The sequence below is a fragment of the Protopterus annectens genome, chromosome 9.part0 (genome assembly GCF_019279795.1).
Source record: "Protopterus annectens isolate FY-2018-M chromosome 9.part0, PAN1.0, whole genome shotgun sequence".
Classification (NCBI taxonomy): domain Eukaryota; kingdom Metazoa; phylum Chordata; order Ceratodontiformes; family Protopteridae; genus Protopterus; species Protopterus annectens.
Window position 1 is genome coordinate 1774006021 of NC_056743.1, and position 18789 is coordinate 1774024809.

General features: G+C 39.8%; 1 protein-coding gene across 1 annotated transcript in view; it reads right to left on the bottom strand.

The window, feature by feature from the left end:
- Positions 1 to 18789, bottom strand: part of ZNF653 (zinc finger protein 653) — an 845378-nt gene that overhangs the window by 745985 nt on the left and 80604 nt on the right. Inside the window, exon 2 of the mRNA XM_044084632.1 lies at positions 9753 to 9796. Coding sequence (XP_043940567.1) covers positions 9753 to 9796 — 44 coding nt within the window. The remainder of the gene's footprint in view (positions 1 to 9752; positions 9797 to 18789) is intronic.

The following is an 18789-nucleotide window of genomic DNA, read 5'->3' on the forward strand; positions in this document are numbered from 1 at the left end:
GATACTATACAATAATCCAGGTTGCTCTGGAACAGGCAACTCCAGTTCAGTACAATAAAAGAGTTAGTCAGTTTACATACACCTGAAACATAACTCTCAACTGTCCAGATTTTCACAGAATGTCCAGATTTTTTTTTGCCTAATATTTTTTGTTGTTCCTGATAAAATTTGTGGTCTTCTGGAAAATCCCTGAGGACTGAAGTCATAAAATAATGACACACGCTGGAGTTTCAGAAATGTTATCCTTCAGAAAGTGCTTAACAAAATCTGGTATTCTATCAACTTTCTAAGTTTGAAAGAGCAATATTTAAACTCTGTCCCCCCATTATTTAAAGTTTTGTCCAGATTTCTTGAGCTAAGTGGTTGAGAAGTATGACCTGCACATTCCTATGAAGGACACAATTTGCTACTTAAAAAAAGTGATACAACAAAAAGGAAATCTGCATAATGTTGCGATGTTTAGGGAACAAGCAAGTCCTTGAGCTAAATGCATCAGCAGAAAACTCAGTTGCAGCCAATAAGAAAATACACAAACATTAAAACTCCACTCATTAACAACAGGTTGGAGCACCAAGAGAGGACCAAATCCAAGTTTTAAAGCAAATAAACACCATACAACCAGCTTTGGCTGGGATGCAGTCAGCTGAGAAACTGTCTGCATAGGTTCATAGGTTCATACTAGGCTATCTGCCCTGGGGCAATTATAAGTCTAGCCCGATTCTGTATGGCTTACGCCACCCATTGATTTGAGTATACTGTGCCCTTTTTAAGGTTTAGTTTACTGTGCCTCTGTCTAATAGTGACACGGGAGTAATCCCTGGGACAAACCTACGATCCCCCATCCACCTATTGAGATTCTTCTTGAAGAGATTCAGTGAGGTGCTCTGCCTCACATGAACTGGAATTCTATTCCAAAGCGAAGGGAGCCTCTGGGTTATGAACCTGTCCCTCCAGCAAGTTCTATTTATTTCTGTGCTGAGGTTCAAGTCCCTCGAGCGTGTGGCTCTAAGGGATTTAGATTTACTGAGGTGGAGCATGTCCATTAATTCTGGATTTGACATAGCTTTGTATGTCAGGCATAGATCGCCTCGAAGTAGGCGGTATGCAACTGAGTAGAGCTGGAGTTTTTTTAACCGAGCAGCATATGGCATCTGTTTGAGACCCTTGATCCTCTTGGTGAGATACTTTTGGGGTCTTTCTAATTGCTGCAGGTGTCGGGTAAGGTACATCCCGAAAGGGGCATTGTATTCTATGATGGGTCTGATGAGGGATGAATAAAGGGGCACGATTACCTCTCTTGATCTAGATGTGAAACCCTTCGTGATGAGGTGGGCTATGTAGAAGGTCTTTCTAACCACTTTGGCAATCTGGTTTTCAAAGGAGAGATTGCTATCAACTTGGGTCCCCAGGTCCCTAATAACTTTCTCTGTACTTAATGGGTTTCCGCCTATGTGGTAATTTGTGGGCACACTGTTTTTGCCAAAGGGTATGACTATACATTTTTTGGCATTTAGCTTTAAACCATGGCGCTGGCACCAGTTATCTGTCTCTGTGAGACCTTTCTGAAGGATGTTTGTGTCAGCTGGAGAGTTGATTATGGCGCCCAGTTTGCAGTCGTCTGCGAACTTGGTGAGCCATAGTCCTCCCATGTTTGCCTGTACCTCGGAAAAGTATATACCGAATAAGAGTGGTCCCAGGACAGAACCCTGTGGGATGCCACTTGTGACCGGTTTTGAGTCGGACATGGCTCCAGCAACTCTCACTCTGTGGGTTCTGTCATTGAGCCAGTTTGCGACCCATCTTGTGACATAGGGGTTTATATTTAAGCTGGATAGCTTATCTATGATGCCCGAGTGGGGTATTGTGTCAAATGCCTTTGTAAGGTCCAGATAGGCTGTGTGGACTACCTTCCCTTCATCTATGGCTTTGGTGACTGTTTCGAAGAAGTCAACCAGGTTCAAAAGGCAGGATCTGCCCTTGACAAAGCCGAACTGGGTAGGATCTAGTGTCTGTAGGTCCCCAATGTCTTTGTTTATGAGCTCCATGATGATCCTCTCCATAGCCTTGCAGACTAAGCTAATCAGGCTTATGGGGCAATAGTTTCCAGGGTCCGTAGAGGCTCCACCTTTGTGGAGTGGGACTACTGTTGCTGTACGCCATTCTGTGGGCACATATCCTGTAGTGAGGCTGAGATTGTATAACTGTTTTATTTGAGGGATTAGTTCCTCTTGGAGTTCATGTAGGACGCAACCTGGGACGCCATCTGGTCCCATGGAAGCAGTGTTTTTTGCTTTGGAGAGGGCAGCCTTCACCTGAGCATCAGAGATGTTTGGGAGGCAGCCCTCTGCCGGGATAGATACTTGCTCTTTTGGGGGGGGGGGGGTTGCACTGAACCTGTCTGCCAGGATATTGGCGATGTCTGTGGGTTCAGTGTATTTTTTGTCGTTTAGAATCAACTCAGAACAAGTCTGGGAGTTGCATCCCAGGTTTCTAACATAACTGAAAAAAGCCTTATGATTGTCTTTGGTGTCCTGTGTAATTTTTCTCTCGAAGCTGGTCTCGAAGCTGGCCTTGGAGGATTTTATGAGGGATCGTAATTTTTTGCTAGTACTGATCAGAGATGCCTTCCCTATTAGGGATTTTGCTCTATCATGTAGTAGCTTCCTCCTTCTGTTGTACAGTTTATTTATGGCAGGGGTCCACCAGACTGGACGCCTGCCTTTGGATGATTGGGTCTTGGTTTTGTTTGGGATAGCATGATCCATGCATTCCTGGAGATGTCCGTAGAATGCGTTTATATAGGATTCTGCAGTTTGGGCCGTAGTTTCCATTGGCCCTGGGGCCTTGAAGGATTCCACTTCGGTTTTGAGAAGTGAGAAGTTCGCTTTTGAGAAGCTTTTCACTGTGGTTTTCTGGGCTGGAGGTGGGGTCGGGATGTGGACATCCAGTGAAATTAATTTATGGTCTGATCTTACCAATGAGGGATATACTTCTGGTGTGGAGCATAGAGTCCCCATGTTGGTAATGATCAGGTCTAGTATGTTGTCCCCTCTTGTGGGATTGGTGACTAGTTGTTCCATAGCATTTGAGTTTATAATTTCCAGGAACCTTTGGGCTAAGGTGCTGGGGCTTGAGTAGTGCTCCCAGTCAATGTTTGGGTAGTTGAAGTCGCCCAATATAATGGTGTTCGGAGAGATCTTCATGTTCTCCAATGTTTTCAGGAAAGCCGAGTGGGATTCCTGACTTTGAGAGGGTGGTCTGTAGGATGCTATAAACTGAAAAGCAGTCTTGCCCACTGTTAGTTGCACATGGATGGTCTCCGATACTTAGTGCAATGCCACTAACCTGGAGGTGTGGATATCCTTGATAAATATGGAAACTCCCCTCCTTTTGTGGTTCGGTCTGGGTTTTGGGGCCGAAAAGCATGATATGAGGTATAGCCTGGTAGTGCTGGGGTGCTCTCTGGAGCCTTGAACCAGGTTTCTGTCACTGCACAGATATCGATGTTCTCCATACTGAGGAGAGCTTCGCGTGCGTGCATCTTGAGGTTAAGACTTCTGGCGTTTAGCAGCATTACCCTTAGTTTCTTGTTCCTTGTGCTGTCTATGGGGGTGGGTTTGACTTTTGAGCCTTGCCTAAAAACGGCACTATGGGGTGGCAAGAGCCTTTGCCAATATCCAAAAGCCCAGTGGTGACAGGTGCAAGCCGTCCCTAGCAAAGCAACGTGGCTTGTCGAGCATGTCATCCCAGGCTGACAGACACTGGATCCCCTTTGAATGACACCAAAATTTTAGCCAATTGTTAAAACCGATCATTTTGTCTTTGTACTGTGGCATCATTCTAGGTGAGGGTAAGATGCTGCTCAAGGTCAGGGTCATACCAGCCTGGGCTACATGATCAGAGAGCTCCTCTATGTCTCTTTTCATGTAGTCCAGGGAGGTACGTCTCAGGTCATTCACACCAGCATGTACAATGACTGAGTCATATTTGTATTTGCTTTGGAGTGACCTGAGTGCTTGCGTTATGTGGCGGATCCTAGCACCCGACAGGCAGCTCACCATGACCTTCTCTTTATTCAGCCTGGTGAGCGGGACATCAGTGTGTCTGACAATAGAGTCACCTATTACAAGAGTATCAGGTGTGTTATTCAGCCTTAAGGGCTGTAGCTGCTTGGCACACTGACTTTGTGGGTTATGTGTTGTGCGTGTTTTGTTTTGAGGTAGCGTTTGCTTGGATGTCTGCTTTGGAGGTTTCTGTTGCTTAGGTAGATTTTTATTTAGAGCCTCCAAGTATGTTTTTGTGTATTTATGTGTTTGGTTCGCTGATGTGGTGGGACTATGTGATACTGGAATTGTGTTGTGTGAGGTTACCTTCTCCTCCTGACTGGTTACACCAGTTTTGAGATGAGAGAGCTCAGCCTCCAGTTTGGCTAAATAGTTGCATCTCTCACATATATTTGAACCTGTTTGGAGGAGGAGAGGGTTGTCCGTGTACATGAGACAGTTGTAACATTGCCTCAAAATTCCCAGATTCACCAGCTGGACTGGAGAGGAAAACATTGACTGACCTTTGGACATGCTAGAGTAATACAGGGAAACTGAATTTAAGACGGACCAATAGAGGACAGGGTAATCGTAGAGAGTATAAGAGTAAGTAGTGCTTATGGTTTAATAGTGCTCACTTGTCGGATTACTTAATTGGACCAGTGAAGGGCCTTAGAATGAGAATATGGTGTTTAAATTGAGAGAGAGAGCAGTTCTAAGGGAAAAAGTGAAGAGCATACTTTGTGGAGCCAGGAATAGTTTAAACCCAATTAGGTGGCGCTGCCCGCTGTTGCGCTATGCTCAAAAACGCGCAAAAGAGGGTTTTAAGAGAGGAAGATGAAGGAGTTTTGGAATTGACCCAAAATGGCCAATAAAACTACAGTTTCAAGTCAGTAACCACTCCCACAGGTCTTGAATGAGTGTGTAGATTCAACTAACATGACGCGGAGTGCAGATATCAAGGTGCAACATTTCTGACTAGTGGGAATCATAAGAGAGACACATACCTAATGGCAGTCACTGATGCCTACCAACCAAGTCCATCTTGTTAGCTGAGACTCACGAAGCCTAACAGTCACAGAGGCCCTGAAGTCCTGCAAGGGATAACTGGCTAAGCTTAAAAAAAATGGCTTGTAAGGGCAGTTTAGTACTAACCTATGAACCTATGAGTGAGTATTTCAGCCCACCTGAAACACACATACTGGGACTCCATTCCAAACCATCCTGTGTGTAAAATACAGTAACCTGTGATAACCTTAAGTTGTAAGGACTTGCTCACTCGCTCTCTTTCAAATAATTCCAGTGGGAACTATCCAAGGAGAAAGAGAGTTTCTTTTTTTTTTTTTAATTAAATCAGATACTGAACAAGGAATATTTTATTGCTGAGCCTTCAAGGCATGCTAGATTTTAAAATGAAGGCAACTGTAACTCTAGTCTAGATGTTTAAAACACTCCTAAGAGAAAATGCTACATGTACCTATCAAGGGGCCCCAAGAGTAATAAAATACTGTCAAGCAGCAAAATGTCATGATCACTAAAAAGCCGATCATAGTTTGTAAAGAAGACAATAACATTCATTATGTCAGGTAAAAGTGCAACATGCATACAGCTAGGAAGGGAATGGGATATTTCCAAGCAGACTAGGATCCATACAGTTAGAATATTTAGCCTACAGCCTCAGCAAAAGTATCAGCAAGGACTCTTCAGGTGAAAGCATGGCAGGCTTAAGCCTGACACAGGTGCACCAGGTGTACTACTGACAGACAGAAGATTGGTTATAGGGATACACAACCTAGACATGAACTAGAGGCTCCAAAAATTCACAAAGACACTGACACCTGAAGAGGGGATGGGGGCCTCAAGAGGACAGAAAACCAGGAGTCTAGTGAAAACTGACAGACAAGTGGCAGTGGAAGTGAAAAAAGGGAAAACACATGTAAAGCCAATGTTACAGTAAATTTGCTGGAAAAATGCTGATGAAAAAGAGCATGCAAGCAACCGAGGAGGAGGAGGGTGCAACCAAGAATGACACGGGTATTCTTCTGTGGAAAGTATGGCAAACAGGTTCAGATGAAAATAACATGCGAAGTATGAAAAACTAATGATCCCAAAACACACAAAAAAAACCTGATGAAGGACAAGGAAGCAGAAGTGCAGGACTGGGGGAAGACAGGAAGAAAGCATATCCACATGACAGTAAGCTTAAAAAAAACAAGTTAAACCTGCAAACTTGAGCAGTGACCATCTTGGGACTCAGATGCTACAAGACGCAAGACTGACAGATGGATGGACAGACAAATTCAAAGGTCACAACAAATCAGTGGAAAGGGAAAGGAATAAATGCTCTGTTTTGTTTTTCTCCAAGCTTATCCGCAATGTAGTACATATACAGATCAGGAATATCCAAGCAGAACATTCACATCCCAGGCTGCAAGGGTGCACAGTCCATCTGCAAAAACACTTTGAAATGTTTTTTTTCCCGCTTTTGACTCATAACTGATCAGATGTGGTCGGAGGAAAAGAATGGTGGGGATGGTTATTGTGTTTATCATCAGCAAGTCTGTCAGCAGTAACACCAAGCATACCACAAACATCAAAACAGCTCAACTTGGAATGCAAGCAGTGCACTAGTAGAAATTAAGCACAGTGCTAACGTACCTGTTTTAGAAGATGAAAACTTATTAAAGTACTCAACTATAAAACAGTCAGCTATGTCAGGGGGAATACTTGTACACAGACTAAGCTACCTTGTTTAACACCACAAACTATGGATGTCTGCTAAACAGTAGCCAACTAAATCAGGAAACAGGCTCGACTCAAAGAAAAATGACCTCATTTGGTAGGATAAGCTGTGGTTGAACGCTTTAGCACCTCTCTCAACAGGCAAATCAATTCCACAGCAGCAATGAAAAAAAAATTAAAACTACAAAGGCATACTTTAGCACTATACACTTTACAGCCCATCCAAACAGTGAAGTGCAGCCAAAGTGATACTCCACAAACAAAAGTTCCATCAAACCCACGTAAACATGATGACTCTCCATTCAACTCACTGCACGTACAATAGGCAACTCAATGCGTAATAAAAACAAGCAACCACAGAGGAGTGTCTAGTTTCTGGTGTCTAAATGGAGAATTTTGTTCGATGCTGATGGTCCAGGAAAGGCTATAAAGGGTTCAGGAACAACTGACTTACAATGCAGAGCAGATGTATTCTGCACAAGTCTGGGGCCCATAGGTGGCCCCAAAAATAGCAGAGAACTGTCAAGAGTTTTAATGCAGAGGATATGTTTTATTAATGAGGACTAATCCAGACTGGAATGGATAACAACAAAGCAAAAAGAACCATATCCTACTATAATATGTTACTTGTAGCTCTTACACATATTCCCAACTCTCCAAAAAGTAATGCCCAACACCAACAACCATTATCAAAAAGAAATGACAATGTGCATTTCTTTTACATGCTGTGATTCAAAATTATTAAAAAAAAAAAAAAAAAAATCTCTCAGCCTCCAAATAGTCAGTGTGCATTTTTCTGAATCTATGCAAACAGTGAAAAGCTCATTTTAAGTGGCAGGACAGATATAAAACACAAAGCTAGTCAGAGTTCTGCCATGCATTCAAAAAAACATGCAATTTAAAATTATGCAAGTACATGATAATGCCTTGCTTGTTTCAGCACATCTGCTGTACCCCCCCCCCCTCCCAAATGCCTGGCAGTGCCTGGTTATGTGACACAATGGACAGAATCCTGACTATGATTCAGGTGACTAAGTTTCAATTTGTGGTCCCAGCATTACATAAGCCAGGCAAGGAAGGGGAAAAGTGAAGGGGTGTGGCCTGTTCAGTTCAGCTGGTGGTGGGCAGGGATGTATGTAGTTGGGTTGACACTAGGTAGGGCAATTTCCCTGGTACAGTCTGGCAAAACTATAACTTATGCTTCAAGGGGAGAAGCAGGGTTGCTTGAGAGGGAATGTCCCTTGCTGAACTAATCAGGGACCCTTAACTGCAGTCCACTGCATGAGCCCTCTTTGGTGCTTTGCCTAATCAATAGTGGAATAGTGGGATTGGTGCAGAAAACAAAACATTAACACCCCTAATGGCTGTTTAAATGATGACCCCTCCAAGTTATGAGGAACGAATGGGAGAAGGCCAAAAACACAGAATCTATGGGACCCAGTAACATCCCAGGTTCCATCCTACATGGGCTCAAACAAGATTTATCAGCACCACTGGATACTCTTTTCAATCATAGTCTAAGCTCCGGCTTTGTCTCAGCTGAATGGAAAATGGCCACCGTTATCCCCTTGCATAAAGGAGATGCTTCCACTGACCTTGGGAACTATAGACCTATTAGCCTGACTAGCCTTATCTGCAAGGCCATGGAGCGAATAATCATGGACCTTATCAATACAGATCTAGGTAATATCCAAACACGAACTTACTCAGTTTGGATTTGTCAAAGGGAGATCATGCCTGTTAAACCTGGTTGACTTCTTTGAGGCAGTCATCAAGGCCCTGGACGAGGGGAAATCTGTGCATACAGCCTACCTAGACTTAGCCAAGGCATTTGACACTATACCCCACTCAGGCATCACTGACAAACTCACCCAGCTAGGCACCAACCCTTATATCGTTAGATGGGTTGCTAACTGGCTCCCTGATAGAACCCATATAGTCAAAATAGGGAATCCACATCTAACAGCAGACTTGTAACCAGTGGTGTTCCACAGGGATCAGTCCTGATCCTGTACTGTTTGGAATTTATTTCTCTGAAGTCCTTGCTAAAGCTTAAGGTCTGTGGCTGACAAAGTTAATGACTGCAAATTGGGATAGATCATAGAATCTCCAAATGATGTCAACATCCTAAAAGAGGATCTTACACAAACTCATGGCCTTAAACTTAATGCAAAAAAATGTATTATCATCCCCTTCGGTAAGTGTAATGTTCCTGCTAACTACCACATCAGTAACAACACCCTAAGTACGCACTCAGTGGTGAAAGATCTAGGCACACAGGTTGACAGCAACCTTACCTTTGACCACCATGTCTCCACAGTGGTAAGAAGGGCATTCTGTATTGCTCATCTCATAAGTAAGGGCACTGCATCCAGAAAAAAAGATGTTATGACCTCTCTGTACTCTTCTCTCATCAGGCCAATAACTGAGTAGAACACCCATTTTGGTATGTATCTTTCCAAGCACCAACAACAATTGGAGAGATTACAAAGATTCCCAACAAGGAAAATTAAAGACTACTCGGAGCCAATCTATGACTTGCATATAAGGCAATCTTTGACCCTGCTTTAATGGAAATGCTGCATATCCGTAAGTCAAATGGTACACGGGTTACTCACTTTAAAGACCTTAATCTAGTATGCGACATTAATAGAACCTGCTGGAGGGACAGATTTGTCTCCCAGAGGTTGCCACACCTTTGGAATGGACTCCCACTTCATGTCAAACAGAGCACCTCATTGGCCCTCTTCAAACGCAATCTGGACGGTTCCACCTGTGTCCCTCTTGGACAGGTATAATTGGTGCTGATTATGGAAATACAGGTAGAACTTGGCTAGGCTTGTAAGGGCCCTAGGGCCATTAGCCTAGTAACGTCCTATGATGATAGCAACACAACAAGGACAAAGAGAAAAAAAATGCCCTGTACTATTATCACCCTCCCCAAAACAAAGTTAAAAAAACACTTACTTCTTTTCCATTTCTCAGGACTCGACTTCAGTTCGGAGACATTTCTGAAACATAAAGATGTTCAGAATTACTTCTTAGTTTATTTCCCAGTGCTGATTTTTTTTAATACTTGGGTAAACATTTGACAAGAGTTCTACAAACACATTAGCTATGACAAATTGATATGCAGTTACCAGCTAATGGGGGGAAAGGTAATGTACTTGCCACAAAGACTGACCTAAGAGTGCAGGTCCATTCAGACTACTCAAAAGATGGGCAAGGCTTTCTCTGGCTGCAAAATTCATTCCCTCATCCCATAATGCGGTGTGGTGCTTAAATTCTCCACACCTGAATTTAGCTGGGAGGAGTTCCATCAAGCAAAAGACTAAGGCTCAAAACCTACAAAAAAAGACAGGGGAAGGCGGAAGGAGAAAGGACATGCTTTTCTATACACGAACGTTACCGACTTAATGTAATACTACACTTGGGTAGCTAACTCCACTTCTGTCATCCATTAAGACCAAGGCCATCAGAACTTACTCCAGCATACAAAGCTTTCTCAAAATTACTGTCCCTTGCCCCTTTCCCATAATGTCCTCTGCAAAAAAGAGCACTCTTGAGATCTCAGTCAGCCTACATTGACCTGGAGCAACAAAACTGTATAAAACAAGAAAAAAATATACTCTTTTGAGCCTCATTTAAAACGAGGCAGGGAAAGGTGGTAGGGAAGGTTGATGAAGATGGTACTACTCCACTCACCACTACTCACTCACCAGGTTTAGCATTACAGTAAGTACATACGGCATATATCAGAATTGGAAGGCCCATCTTCCTCGACCACTAGGACAGCGTCCCAAGGTTACCCACATTTGAACATCTGCCTTAAGACTCTGGATCCAAAGGCTGACCTACTTTTAGAGATCACATCCAGCTTAAAGTGTTTTTCAAAAGCATTCAGTGATGCCCATGCAGCAGCTGCACAATCATCATCAAAAGATGCATTTTTGAAACAGGCTGGAGAGCTAGTTACTGCTCTACTTGAATGGGTCTAGGGTCAGCACACACAGTTTATTTCTTTTCTGGTAGCAAGGTTTAATACAATACAATCCCCACTTTAACAAGATAACTTTAAAAACTCCGAAGCAAGCTTTATTTTGGGAAAATGAAATAAACAACTGTGAAACTTTATTGACATACTTTGTTCTGCTCAGTCTGTGAATATTCACACAATGCAACAAATTTTCCTCTTTGATAGAATAATTTAAAAAAGAAACCGAAACCAATTAACTGAATATATTATGAAAGACAGATTTGTTCAGAAGAACATTCTATCCTTGTGAAGCAATAGCCAATTAAGATTGAAACATAAGGCTTGTAAATCAGAAATTATTTTAGCAGAAGTGATGATCTTGAAAGAGCACTTCCCTAGAACCAAACCTCATATCAGCTTTAGCTGCTGATTCAAATGCAGAAAGAATCACTGTGATTTCCCAAAGTACTAAAACTAGTTTAGAAGAGTATACCTGAACACCTTTCAGCTCCTGATTCATTGCAGCCATAGACATACACTTGTTAACACCCTGTGGAGCTGTACTGAACCCAAATGAAGTATCCAGAGTGGATAATACATGCCTCCTGCCCAGAACTGTGAAAACTTCCAAGACTCTTTGGTTATCTTGATGTGTTTTTAAGCACTTTGGAGGTCCAAAAAAACACAACAGCCTTCAGACAAACTATTTAGCCTTTCTTGACCGGATTAGTTCCATTAGGCTAGTAGCCCCGTTTCAGTGGAGATATTTGGTGATATTTATACTATTAGGGGAAGTTTGGCCACAGCACTGGGGAACTTCCAGTACTCGTCACTGTTGCAAATGGGACCAATTTTGGAGGTGCATTTCCTGTTTCCATTGCAGGCACAGAGGCTGCCTGGAGAAACACGGAGGCAGATGGACAGATAGAGTGGTGAAAGAAACAAAGGAGAAAGCAAATATCAAGGCCAAAGAATGTGCAAGGTTCTGAGGAAATGCTTCCAAGAAACCTGTTTGATGGAGATGAGTCAACAAATGATAAATGTAAAATTACAACCCTCCAGTCCAGAGGGTTGCGAGATTATTTACTTAAAGAAATGCTGGAGCACAGTGAGCAATAAAATGAAGGTGATGTTTCCTGAGGGCACATAATGGAGAAAATACAAAAGGAGGCTGCAAAGACAATCCAGAAAAATAGTGGTGAGACAAAAAGAAAGCAAAAGTGCAGCAGAAAAGAAGGCAGAAGAAAATGAAAAATGGAAGTACATGTTAAGGATTCAAAATAAAAAAGACAAAGAAATGGAGAGGTGTGAAGTGTGGGACAATTTAATATCTCCTTTGGATGTAAAAGCACTTGAGATAAGAGAATTTATTCTTGTTAAAGTGGCATTTTGTGACACTGTATTTGAGACTTTTTTCAATGGAAATTTTTCTTGTAAGATATGAAAAAAGAAAGCCTGTAACATATGGAATCTTTATGTGACAAAAGCATTTAACAGGGACACAAAAGAAAATTCATGTACAATTTCAAACAGAAGAAGAGAGACTTTGACATTTGAAAGCTTGATGTAAAGTAGTACTGGACACTGCAAACGTTTATGATAAAAGGGGTTTAGGGACTGGTGACTAGGATTGTAATAGTGTGTTAAAAATAGAAAAAAATATATACATATACCAAGCATGATAAATGTAGAGGGGAATAAGTGTGTTGTAAAATAGTGAGGACAAAGCAAAAAAATTTTTCTGGAAAAGAATAACATTTGATGAGCAAATGACAAAAGAAAATATTACTTGTGGGGAAATGGGACATGATGCAAAAAAATGTGAATTGAAAAGTCATAGATGTAACAAAATTGGACATTTATGGATGGGTTGCAGAAATGAAAAAAAAGTAAGAAAATAGAAAAAGAAAGAGGAAAATGAGCAAAAAGAAGACATTTTAGAAGTAGTTTTGTTGCGACTTTTGGCTTTTCCCGGTTAGGGGTCGCCACAGCGGAACTCTAGTCCACTAATGATTGGCAGTTGATTTTTACGTACCGAGTTGCCAGCCCTGATGAACAACCTTCAACGAAGCCACGCCCATTCACGCATGTCTCCACACAGAAGACGCTCAAACAGAAAAAAAATTAGATAAGAAAAATTAATAAAGAGTACATAGAAGATGGTTCTGAAACATGTGAAGAAGAAGACATAAAATGGAAAGTAGTAAAATGGAAAAAAGAATTCTATTGGTAAAAGGGTAAAAGCCAGAGAAGGAGGAATTACAACAGAAAAAAAAAGGAAATGGATAAAAGAATATATACAGCTAATGACTGGGACTTGGTATAATGGTTAAGATGGTTGACTCTGACACAAGGTATAGTGTTTGATTCTCACATTGGTGAAGGAAATTGGCTACTCTTAGAATTGCCTATTAAGAAAGCTAGCCTAGTAATTGGCTATGAAGTTAAAAAAACATGAATTTAAGAAAAGGGGAAGTGAAAATTTTAGACTGGTTTCTGTAAATATGAATAATATTAACAATATAGTAAAAATAAGAATTTTAGAGTGGTGTAATGCATGTAATATATATGCAATTATATTAGAAAACACAAGATTTTTAACTAATGAAAGATTGCAAACAGAGAAACCATGAGGAGGAAAGAATCTGGAATTTAAGAAATGAGAGATATTTTGGAATAGTCATATTTAAGTTATGATATGTAACTTTAGCAAAATGGGAAGATTAACCACTGAAGGTTTAAAATGGAAAGAACAAGTATATACAAGTATAACATTATACGCTTACAATAATTATTAAAAAGGGAAAGCTTATTTCATCACATTTCAGATTATGTAGTGATAAATATGAATATTATTATAACAAGATACTTTTAATTGTGGTTTAAGAGGCAAGCATAAAAAGAAAGGAAATGATAATAAAAATGTTAGAAGTTATAAGATGTGGTAAGTTAAAACTTTGGGACAAAAATTAATGGACTTACAAAAGTGGTATGCACAGAACTGAAACATATTATTTTATAGTATCAGAAGGTTTAGTTATAGGAGAAGGGGAAGTAATTGAAGCAGGATTTTCTGATCATCCTGATAATCTTGCAATATGGCTACAGATAAAGGAAACAAGTTATATATATACAAAAAGAGGCAAAAGAATAAAAAGAACAAATGAGAAAGCACAGAATGAAGAAGGAAAAAGATTAGTAATACAGTTACGGAAAGATCGTATTACTATGAGAACATTTTAGAAAAATTGTTCTGAATGGTAGACATTTGAGGAAAAATATAAAAAAATTTTTTTTTGACAGTGGCAATATGATGCAAGACAAGTGGAGAAAGAAAAATATAAAAGAACATATAACAATCCATTGAAAGATTTAGAACATGATAGAAAAGTACTTTGACAAAGAAAAATAATTATATGAAAGAGATCAAGAAAAAATACAAAACTTATTATATTATATAAGCAAGGATATTTTTCACAATGAAAAAGAGAATAAATATAGAGTTACTTAAGCAGATTAGTAAAGGAAGATGGTACTGAAATGAAATCAAAATGTAAAAGGAGAAAGAACGAAATCAGGAAAAGATTATAAATAGTGCAGTATAGTATGTACAAGAAACGCTTAAAGAAAAAAGAAGGCAGTGAAAAAACATGGAAAACAGAAAAAGAGAACAAAGAGTTGAAAAATAAGATTTCTTTAAACGAGTTAGATAATGTATTACGACAAGCAAATATGGATTTGGGTGCAGGCCCAAATAGAATAGGATATGAAATGTATAAAAATTTAAGGGATTATAAAATAACTATTTTTAAGAGACTCTGAATGAATGGTTAAATGAATGTTTTATGTATAAAGAATTATGTAGTAGAATTCTTACATTCATATGGAAGAAGGAAGGCAAAAAACAATTAAAAATTGGAGACCGATGGTACTGAATAAGAATGATAAGATCTTTATCAAAATAATACAAAACAGATTTGAAACTAAAATGGAAAATAGTACAGAAGAGAGCATACACAGTACAAAGGGGAAGGGTTGTCAAGAATTATTAATGGTAGTTAGAGAACTGTAGATGACATGAACAGAAAGGAAGAAGCAAAAAGCATGATAGGAGACCTTAATAAGGCATATGACACAACCGAACATGAAACACTATGGGTAATAATGAAAGAATGTATAACGTAAGTGTGACCATTACTAAATTATGTATATCAACATATAGTAATAATAAAGTAAAATACTTGTAAATGGTTGGTTAAGCCAAAAGGTACATATAAAGAGTGGTGTAAGACTGGGATGTACAATGAGTTGAAAACTTTTGCATTAGTTATGAATGTGATAGTATGTGAAATAAAATTACAAAATGAAGGATGTGGGGTATATAACACCTGAAAGGTTAAGAATTCCACTTCTGTTAACACATGCAGATGACACAATAACTGCAAAAACAAAATTTTGATAAAAGTCATAATTTGCACAAATGCATGATTAGAGATGATATGGGTGATGTTAAATAAACAGAAAGGAAAGGTTTAGGTGATACAGTAAAGCTGGAGGGCATATATTTTGCAATGAATGAAATTTCTTTTACGTATAACATTTGGGAACAAAGATGTAAGCAGAAGAAATAAAACAAATCTGTCTTTTTCTGTAGAACATATAAATTATCCCTCTGAAAAAGGCTTATTTATAAATTCAGTACTGATGGGAAAAACAGCATACTTAGTAAGTGTATTTACGTTGCCAACAGTATTTGAAAAGGAACTACTGCAGATATTTTCTTTTCCATTTACATGGGGTTCCAGATTAAACTCAGTAAAAAGAGGAGTTTTGTATGTAAATAAAGGAGGAGGCTTAGGGTTAATTAACCCAGTGGAATATGTTGCATCATTAAATTTGTACTAAGTGGTAAAGTGGATAAATGAAAAAGATGAAAAATTAGTAGTAAAACTGTATAAATATAAGTATGATACCTTTTTTTTTTACCATACCCTCAAATTGTGAGAGAAAGCAAGAAAAAATATGTGTTGTGGTAAATAAAAAATTATATAGAAAAAGATAGAAAAGTATGGTATAAAATGCAAAAATAAAACATTACTATGTAAAACCATGGGAAAATCTAACGGATGAAAAAACTAAAGCTATAAAAATACGAAGGAAATGGTGTAATCAGAAAGTAGAATGTCAGGATTTTTTGTGGAGATTGGTAATAGAAAAAAATGCCAGTAAAAGGAAATATACCATATAAGAAAAATGACTGAATATGTTTAGACTGTCAAGAAGAAAACTACAGAACGTGTTTTTGAAATGTAAGAGAATAAAAAGGTTATTTGGAAAACAATGTAAAGAAGACTTTATGAAGATATAAAAGAAGTGAATAAAATAAACAGATATGATTAAATATGGATATTATACAAACAGGAATAATAAACATGTTAAGAGAGTATATAAAAAACGTATTTTATGCTACATGGAATGAAAGAATAAATGAAATTATGTTTGATGGCAAACGGATTTTAGCAGCAATATTAAGTAAAGTAAAATCAGATGGTGGTTATGGAAAAAAGGTGTAGGGGTCTAACAGATGAAAAGTTAGTACAATTGTGTAAATCGATTTGTGCGTGTGTGTATATATACATACGTATATAATATACATATACACACACACACACACACACATATATATATATATATTCATACAATTGTAAACATCTGTAAATATGTAAATATTTTGTAAATAAGGCTTATTTTTGTATAAAAATAAAGGATCCCTAATCTTTTTGAGAAATGCTGTTGGATCTTTTACATCCATCTGAACCATCGCCACATCAGGCAAATGGGATCTCAGGTTAATATCTCATCCCAAGGAAAGAAGGATGGACCCAATCATGGCCATGAAAAAAATACTCTTTAAATAAGCTTCATTAGGCTGCTTTTGCACCTGATTCAGGTCCAACAAATCCACTTTTTCAGTCAGAGTTTTAAGGTAAGCACACCTTCCGCCTCCTCAGCCTATGACCTTCCATGTCTCTACATTTTCTATTGCTCCTAGTGTTACTTGTTCTATTATTTAGAGGTATATGGTTTGCATTCTCTGGGTGCTTGAGCTCTTTACTGAGTACTTTCTTTGTTCTGAGCAGTTTATTGCCACAAGTGTTGGGCAGACAACTCTGGAATGTCATTTTGTTGTTTGTTGTTCATAGTTCATAGTAGTTCATAGTATAGTACTAGGCTATCTGCCCTGGGGCATTTGTAAGCCTAGCCATAGTGATGTGGCTTTTGCCACCCCATGAAATGGTACAAAAATGTACAGAATAAATCTAGAATACTGTGCCTCTGTCTAGTACTGACACAATGAAGGTCCCCTTATATAATAGAATTAGTTTACTGTGCCCCCGTCTAGCAGTGACACAGATGTGACCCCTGGGGTAAACTTACGATCTCCCATCCACTCATCAAGATTTCTCTTGAAGAGAGTCAGTGAGGGGCTCTGCCTAATACGAACTGGGATCCTGTTCCAAAGCATGGGAAGCCTCTGGGTTATGAATCTATCCCTCCAGCATGTCCTATTCATGTCCTATTCATACTTGTGCCGAGGTTTAAGTCTTTAGCTCTTGTGGTCCTGATGGATTTGGATTTTTTGAGGTGGAGCATGTCCATCAGATCCTGATTGGACATGGCCTTGTATGTCAGGCAGAGATCACCTCTGAGCAGGCGGTATGTTACTGAATAGAACTGAAGTTTCTTTAGTCTGGCAGAATAAGACATATGTTGGAGACCCTTGATTCTTTTGGTGAGGTACTTTTGTGGTCTCTCCAGCTGTTGCAAATGCCGGGTGAGGTACATACCAAATGGGGCATTGTACTCAATCATGGGTCTGATGAGGGAGGAATATAGGGGTACAATGACATCCTTGGATCTGGATGTGAATCCCTTCATGATGAGGTGTGCAAGGTAGAATGTTTTTCTAACCACTTTGGCAACGTGGGTGTCAAATGAGAGGTCGCTGTCTACTTGGGTCCCTAGGTCTCGGATTACTTTTTCCGTACTCAGTGGGTTGCTGTCTATGTGATAATTTGTGGGTACTTTGTTTTTTCCAAAAGGGATGACTATACATTTTTTGGCATTTAGTTTAAGGCCGTGACTACTGCACCAGTTGTCCGTTTCAGTGAGGCCTTTTTGTAGGATGTGTGTGTCTGCTGGTGTATCGACTATGGCGCCTAGTTTGCAGTCATCTGCGAACTTTGTCAGCCACAGCCCTCCCATGTTTGCTTTAACATCTGAGAAATAAATGCCGAACAAGAGGGGTCCCAGGACAGATCCCTGTGGGACACCACTTGTGACTGGCTTTGAGTCTGACATTGCTCCAGCGATTTTAACTTTATGGGTTCTGTCCTTTAGCCAGTTTGCAACCCATCTAGTGACATAAGGCTTTACTTTTAAGCTGTTTAGCTTATCTATGATGCCTGAGTGGGGTATTGTGTCGAAGGCCTTAGCTAAGTCCAGGTATGCTGTATGGACTGCTTTGCCCTCATCAATGGCTCTACTGACTGTTTCAAAAAAGTCAACCAGGTTTTAAAGGCAGGATCTGCCCTTTACAAAGCCGAACTGGGTGGGGTCAAGTGTCTGTAGGTCCCCTATGTCTCTGTTTATGAGTTCCATAATGATTCTTTCCATAGCTTTGCAGACCAGGCTAGTTAAGCTTATGGGGCGGTAGTTTCCAGGGTCTGTAGAGGCACCCCCCTTGTGGAGTGGGACCACTGTTGCTGTACGCCAGTGTTCAGGTACATATCCCGAAGTAAGGCTAAGGTTAAATAGCATTTTTATGTGTGGGTTTAGCTCCTCTTGGAGTTCACGTAACACGCACCCCGGGATACTGTCAGGTCCCATTGATGCTGTGTTTTTTGCTTTGTTTAGGGCGGTTCTCACTTGGACATCTGAGATGACAGGGAGATTACATTCAGCTTGTATAAGTATTTCTTCTTTTGGGGGTGAAGGAGGGGAGAAATTTGGACTGAACCTGTCAGC